Source organism: Montipora foliosa, chromosome 6 (assembly GCF_036669935.1).
Source record: "Montipora foliosa isolate CH-2021 chromosome 6, ASM3666993v2, whole genome shotgun sequence".
Taxonomy (NCBI): Eukaryota; Metazoa; Cnidaria; class Anthozoa; order Scleractinia; family Acroporidae; genus Montipora; species Montipora foliosa.
In genome coordinates, this window is record NC_090874.1 from 2,095,317 (window position 1) to 2,102,816 (window position 7,500).

General features: G+C 35.7%; 2 protein-coding genes across 6 annotated transcripts in view; one reads left to right on the forward strand and one right to left on the reverse strand.

Moving 5' to 3' along the window:
* LOC138006250 (peptide chain release factor 1-like) overlaps positions 1–5,450 on the reverse strand; it is a 15,596-nt gene extending 10,146 nt beyond the window's left edge. For 2 of the 4 annotated variants that reach the window (XM_068852469.1, XM_068852472.1), the window contains exons 1-7: positions 5,206–5,425; positions 4,244–4,350; positions 3,966–4,067; positions 3,330–3,434; positions 3,179–3,251; positions 2,250–2,307; positions 87–156 (exon numbers count right to left, since the gene is read on the reverse strand). In XM_068852469.1, coding sequence (XP_068708570.1) covers positions 87–156; positions 2,250–2,307; positions 3,179–3,251; positions 3,330–3,434; positions 3,966–4,067; positions 4,244–4,350; positions 5,206–5,290 — 600 coding nt within the window. In that variant the 5' untranslated portion in view covers positions 5,291–5,425. Of the gene's footprint in view, positions 1–86; positions 157–2,249; positions 2,308–3,178; positions 3,252–3,329; positions 3,435–3,965; positions 4,068–4,243; positions 4,351–4,846; positions 4,887–5,205 lie in introns of those variants that run through there. The other 2 variants (XM_068852470.1, XM_068852471.1) reach the window with 2 other exon arrangements.
* A 50-nt stretch (positions 5,451–5,500) lies between these two features.
* LOC138006254 (peroxisome proliferator-activated receptor gamma coactivator-related protein 1-like) overlaps positions 5,501–7,500 on the forward strand; it is a 13,972-nt gene continuing 11,972 nt past the window's right edge. Inside the window, exons 1-3 of one of the 2 annotated variants that reach the window (XM_068852477.1) lie at positions 5,501–5,789; positions 7,083–7,146; positions 7,349–7,411. In XM_068852477.1, the coding sequence (XP_068708578.1) occupies positions 7,116–7,146; positions 7,349–7,411 (94 nt within the window). In that variant the 5' untranslated portion in view covers positions 5,501–5,789; positions 7,083–7,115. The remainder of the gene's footprint in view (positions 5,790–7,082; positions 7,147–7,348; positions 7,412–7,500) is intronic. The other variant, XM_068852476.1, reaches the window with a different exon arrangement.

Below are 7,500 nucleotides of genomic sequence, written 5' to 3' on the forward strand. Positions count from 1 at the left end.
AATACAAAGCAAAAAACTTACTTTTTTCTGCATAAAGCCAGTTCTTGGAAGATACACTATTACATTACTTAACTCATTTAGTTTACCTTAATTCCACCATGGTCACTTTTGCTCATGTTCACAACTTCAAATTTCCAGTTCTTAAAGGATGCAAACCTGCAGTCAGAATAAAAATAATTATTGAGAAGGTAAGGAAACTGTCAAATAGTATAAGGTTCCATTTAAAACCTCATTGAAATGTAAATTTAGCATCTATATATTTTGCAAGCAAACAGCCAACTTCATTGTTTGAGAGACATTAAGGGCCCACTGACATATTTTTTGGGGTGCGTTGCTAAGGATGTAATGGTTAAGTAATTTGAGAGAATTTTGCATTATTTTGGTCAGTTTCCAACTTTTGTAAGCCAATGACCCTAAATATGACATTACCATACCACCCCCATGGTCACATGACCAATAAAAGAAAACTCTAAATTTGTCTCCGTGCTACGCAATTTGGGTATTTAATCAATGGTTTGATTATTTGTATTCGGTTTTGGATCCAGCCAAACATGGTTTTCTTTTTATTTTGAAAAATGTTCTTTTTAAAGACATAAACGATACTGAAATAACCATAACTTTTTCAAAAAAGATGATTTTAAAAAATCAATGCTTAGCTACATTCTGTATTTGGGGGTGAAACGTGCCATGTAAAACCGGAAGTCAGTTTGTTTACGCATGCGCAGTTGATATGAGAATGAGCATGAGGAAGGGCAAGGGAAAACCTTCGATGGAAACAACAGTTTGTGCAGTGACTTTTGCTTGTGAGTGGGTTTTCTTGTCAGCTCATGATATGATGACGTCAGTTACCGGAAGTAACATTTCATTTACTTTGCAATGCGCGAAAAATCTGTCTGTGGGCCCTTAAATAAACTGGCATTGTTATGACTTTCGGAAAGTAAATTTTAATCAACTTGTCCATGAACTACTGAAAATGGGGGTATGATTTTGAAGTCATAATCTGAAATCGACCATTGAACAGGGATCAAAATTTACTTGGTGGGGGGGGGGGGGGAGGGGCAAAACTGTTCAGTAAAGTGGGAATGATCAAAAAGGTTAGTATTTTTTCAATTGCATATTCTTAATGGCAGAGCAGATGAAATAATAATCAGAGATGTATCCAGAGTGCGTCATTGCATACTGCGACACACTCGTTTTTCTTTTGGATGGACAGAATGTTTATGCAAATTATAAATGCCAGGAAAAATATGCGAACGACATATTTCACAAGGAAATTGAACATTCCCATTTCTCACTATGAAGAAATGATCGAGTTCCCTAAATTTCAAGGTGAGCTGTTATTTTTGCATAATTTTTTTTGTAGTCGAATGATTTCATTTTGAATTCCCACGTGTTGTGTGACATGATCTGAGCTGTTGTGACAGAGAATCCAACGGTGAAGTATGTTAAATTTTTGTGCGACCCTGTGGATATTAATTCCAGGCATGCACGTGTCATGCTGTGGAGGTCTAGATCATTTATCAACTGGAGTCAACAGTTCTTACAGCGTATGGATTCCTCGAGATGTTTTCAGATGTGATCAATGGAGCTTTTACAAGTCCATACATTTTGATCAATGAATCATCAGGCATAACAGTTTCAAAGAAATTGATCATTTTATTTTAAGAACATATTCGAGGGGGAGGGGTGAGACTTTTTTTTGTGCAATTTAGAAATCTGAAAACTTTAAGGTACTGCAGCAGCAATTAAGAGGCAATCGATTCTTAGAATTTTAATTCTTGAATATTATAATTAGCTGGACCCCAAAATTTTGCAATGGACGCCCAAATTTTTCAAGAAGGGGTCCAGAGGAGCCCCAAATTTGAAAACCTAGACACATCTCTGAATTAACAATTTGCCAAAAGCGAGGTGAATATCGGAGAATAAAATTCAAGAGAAGCGTTGAAGCCTCAGGTGAATAATATTTGCCAAGCCTGATAGTAATTGTCAAGTTAAACCCGAGGTAAATAATTGTTTCAGTGTAATAACATTAGTGATTTTTTGAAAAATATGCATTTTCTCTTTAATAATGATATTAATTTCTTCATCTGTCACCTTGACAAAAGGGCTTGCAGCCATTATGAAAAAAACGCTTCAGTGATAATCGCGTAATAATCACCTCCAGTACAACCAATCAGCCCAGAGAATTTCTAATACTCACCTATCTAATTATACTAATAATATTATTATTACTGTTTACTCTATCTTACCTTTGATACATAACAAACATTTCATTAGTGAACAGAGAGGCTTCCTTTCCACCTGTGCCTGAAATCCAGTAAAAATAGAAGGAAAAAACAATGCAGAAAAGAAGAAAAAAGCGCACCCCAAATGAAAAGAAATGGAACACATGTTCTCTCCATCTTTTGTGTTTCAATTTTGAGGCAAGCTTGTCATAGTTTATACATTTGGATCCAATAATAATAATAATAATAATAATAATAATAATAATAATAATATTGTGTTGTGCAGGGGCATACCTCATTATAATATACTGGTATTACCACTGATGTTGCCAAGATGACATCTAAAAAATATGATTCTAAAGTTGATACTCAGGTATAGTCTGTATTTACTTTTACATCCTTTTTACGAATATTTAATGCTAATTATGTAGACTTAAAATGGTATTTATATTTTTTCTTTCTTTCTTTAGTCCAGCATTTTTAGCATGCGCTTTTGGCTTGGAAATGATTGTGTAAACACTCCCCACATTTTTTTACTTTGAATAAAGTTACATGTACTACTACTATTACATTAATCCTAGATAAGATTCCTGAACAATATCATAATAATTGATAGACAAAAGATTACAGTGAACCCCACACTTATCTGGACAATTTAAGCAATTGTCTCTTAAAGACACCTGACAAATTCAGGGTTTAGGGTCAGCTTTAAGGGATGCAAACTCTTGAGCTCTGCAAGCTGGTGCAATGCTCTACCAACTGAGCTATGAAGCCATCCCATTGAAGACACCTAAATTTTTCAGATAAGTGTGAGGATCTCTTCACTCTTTCGTCTATAATGTAATTATTATGTGGAGGTTTGCATGTGACAAAAAATATAATCAAGTTATAATACATCAGCTCTGTAACAGTTCCCTAGTGGATACATAAGAATGTAATCTTTCATTATGTACCTGCTCTTAGCTCCAAAATGGCATTGTTTTCATCATCATCATCTCGAGGAACAAGGCACCTCAACAACTTATCCTATGGTTAAAGAAGTGATTCTGTCATCATGATCATCATCAGTATGACATCTGTGAGTAAAATATTCAAATTATGTACCTCCAATTCCTTTATATCAATAATAGCCTGTCGTTTTTCCTCTTCAGCAATTTTCCCCAGCTCTCCACATGACTCTGACATTAAGTCATTCAACTCTTGAATTTCCTGTTAAGGCAACTCTCTACAATTAATGCCTGATGGCAATAACAAAGGGGGACATCAAGATCAAGTGTGATTTTCAAAAGGCTGGTTAAACGTGGGGTGAGGGGAACCATGATTCTAGTGCCATTTACTCAAAGGGTTAACTCTTTTTAATCTCTTTTAGTCTTTAACTCTTTTTAATCTACCGTATATCTGTATAAACCAACTGGTGGTGCACTGCTCAGATTATTTAACTCTGCAGTGTGATGGACTTAGTACAGGTCTTAGCATAACACTTGAAAAATTTGATTAAGTAACATGGTAAAATAATTCCTTCAAAAATGTTGTTCAAAAGATATTAAAGTCATAAAACTGCCAATGAGATTGGACAAAAAGTAAGACACTGTCTGTATATCATGCTACACCAAAATAATGCACCAGCTAAATTACTTTCTCTAATAATTCTCGTATAGTAAACATGTTATAATCCATGTATCTGCTGTCTGTTTTAGCAATATTTCTTCTAATTGGGTAGACTAAAATATGTACCATCACCTTTTCTTTTGCCGTAATCTGATTTGTTAGGTGAACAATAGGTGAAAGCTTGGCAAGTTGCTTGGACAAGGTCCTAAGTTTACTGGCAGCTGGTACATCTCCCTAACAGTGAGATAGTTTAAAAAGTAACGAAAAACTCCCAAATTACACAAACCTTATTTATAAACACAAAGAAGGATCTTACATTCTATAAATCTCTGTGAAGATTACTTGTCTTGAACATCTCAAACAATAATATTCTTAGCTCTCCACTCTTCATAACCATCACTCCAACATACCTCAGTACATGATAACTTGTTTGTAATCTCAGCATGCTGTTTCACAAGACTTCTCAAGTGAGGCTGAAGGGTCTCAATCAACTGTGACCCCCACCTGATTTTTGTCACTGATAAAGAAAAAGAAAAAGAAAAATTAGTGGTCTATGAGAAATTCAGTTGTTCAGCTGTCTATGTTGTGAGAAGGAGATAACCCTGAGCACTTACAATGGTTAGTAGTATGAGAGCTAAAACCCATAAAGTGTACATCAAAAAGCACACTAATAATAATAATAATAATAATAATAATAATAATAATAATAATGATAACAACTTTATTTAAGTGTCATTGGATTTAGCACAAGAGCACTAATTGGGAAGTAATATTGGTTTTTGTGGAGAGGGGAAAACTGGAGTAAACGGAGAAAAACCTGTCAGAGCAGATGAGAGAATCGAAAATCTCAACCCTCATATGACGCCAAGTCTGCGAATCGTACCCGGGCCACATTGGTGGGAGGCGAGTGCTCTCACCACTGTGCCACCCCTGCTCCTGCTTGTATCTGAATTAAGAAATGAATTATTATGTTTAACAATTATTAGTAAGTTCATCAAATGAGCAGAGCTTGCCTGCATCTTTCATGTGAACAGACATGAATCCCCATCAGCATTATTCCTTCTTGACCTCGACCCAACCTCCCATCATATGATGAAACAACAAGATTAGTCATGCTCTCCTTTCCAAGGAAGAGCATCAATCAAATTGGTTTTCCGCGTAACATGCTCAAAATGCAGCCTACCCACGGTGATAAAATTGCATAGATGATGATGATGATGATGATGATGATTAGGTCAAAGCAAGTGCAGGTCAGTTTGAGAGTTAAATGGAAGTTAAGGCTCTCGATTTCCATGGGCAATTTTGTCGCTTATTTGTAATACTGTTAGATTAAGGTTTTAAAATAAAAGTGGAAAATAAGGCTTAAGCTCACTTGAAATCGGAAACCATAACTTACAAAAACCTCCACCACTACGATCCACCACCCCTTTGAATCCTTTCAAAACCTGATGAAGCATTCATATATATCAGTCACTGTAAAATTCCTATCTTTTGCGAGAACTTTACATCTATTGTACAATACATAAAGGTATGTATTCCGCTGCAGTTTCATTGATAATTATTTTCCGCCATATTGAATTTTCCAAGGTCTGTCTTACTTTGACCCAGCTCTGCTCTAAAAATATACAAACTCGTTTCCATGCTTCTCTACATTGTATAAAATCTGTGACGCAATTTTTCTCTCCGCGTGGACGACTTGTGAGCTTCCTGTTTCACTGTGTTAACGCCGCAAAATACGGTTTCTTTGTATAGGTGAACAGGCTGTTTTCAATTGTGTCGTTAAACAGCTGTGATGCCATTTGGTTGTAGGAGAGCGAATCCCTAGAATTGACGGAAGCTTCTTGTACAACAAAGTACCAGGATAATTTTGCAGAGTAGATAGAACACGAACCCTCGTCGTACCAGTTAAGCTTATAAGAAAGAATCAATAATATTTGGAGTGATAAAATTGTAAAGGTAAGAATGACAATTTTCATACAAGAGCAATTTTACCACAAGGTTAGGTCTTTTTGACACGAAATTATGATACCGGCAATGCCATCCAGTCTGTTGAAATTAACACGTGGTCTTGATGTACGAGGAATTTTTTGAAATACGTCCCATTATCTTTGTACCTCGTGACGTTCTTTGTGCTCTTTTAGCGAACGGCTTAATTTTCACGTCGGGTTTGTTTGACTGGAAAGTTGATAGTGGCGAAAATTTCGAAGAATTTAACAAGGATACGACGATATATATATATATATATATGCATGAGATGCATAGCAATCATAACTTGCCATCGTTTGTTATTAGTGGAACACAAGGTGTTAAATTAAAGCCGTGTGGGGAAGAATCGGAAATGAGTTTGATAAAAAATTGCTTCTCTTTATTCCAGGAATCGATTTCCCTGAGCACTTTTAATGTGGTACAATTTTGTACATTTGTAGCAGGAGTTGGAGTTTAAATTTTCCTCGTCCCTTGAATTATGTAGAAAAAGTACTTTAGTGTTCACAAGTTTCAAGAGTATTTAAAGGGCCAACTTTCCTTTCTACAATTTTGAAAGAAATTGTTAGGTTTAAGAGTGTTATTATTATTATTGTTAATACATGCACATGTACGGTAGATGTACACTGCAACTGTTTACATTTTGGTATTGGCATGGCAAAAGGAAACAAATCTGTGTACCCATTTAAACAAAAAAAAACCATAAGCTGTGTTTATTTGAAAAACAAATGAGAAATACAGTGTACAGTGGTGATGGTAAAGTTGTGATAATGTACAAGGTAAATTTGCTTCTGTTAACTATGTTCCAATGTTGGTTGAGCACTGGGCTGCCATGCGGGGAGGACGTGAGTTTGACTCTGGCCGGACCAACACTCAGGGTCTTAAAATAACTGAGGAGAAAGTGCTGCCTTTTTACACCAGCACATGGTTAGACTTTCCAGTCTTCTCGGATAAGGACCATAAACCGTAAACCCCATCTCATAATATTAGGGTTAGGGTTAGGGTTAGATATTAGGATAACCCTAATATCTTTCACGTTCATTAGTTCCCTGTGGGACGTTAAAGAACTCCATACCCTATTTGAGAAGAGTAGGGGGTGAAGTTCCTGGTGTTGTGGCTGTCCTCTGCGAGTGTATAGGTGGGTGGGTGAGTATAGGAGGTCCACATCAGCTGAATAGCTGCCAAAACTTCAACCCACTCAAAGAAAAAAGTGACAAACAAACAATGATAGCAATGAAGTTTATCAGTTTGATTTTAATGTTCTAGATAATTTTTGGTTGTAGTGGCAGTCTGTCAAGTATGGAAATAGAAGAGGGAGAACTCATTGAGGGTATGTTATTGTGACTGCACCTTCATAAAATGTAATGATGATTGTAATTACATAATTGTCATTGTTGTTTTTATGATTGTTGTTATTATTATTATTATTATTATTATCACAATCATTCGACTATCTAGGCATGAAAAGTGTGTTAATGTGGTGGTCATGCGTATTTTATTCCCAATGTTTCATGTTTCATGGTTTTCAACAGGCATTGAAGCCAATGATGTTAGTGCATTACTGGAGCAGTTTTTAAAATATGAAGAAAAGCAAGGTATACTGATCAATTAATCCAAATATACTTGTCAATTTCTCCATTCACAAGTCAAGAATGCATGTATGAATGGGAAGAGTACACTTTTG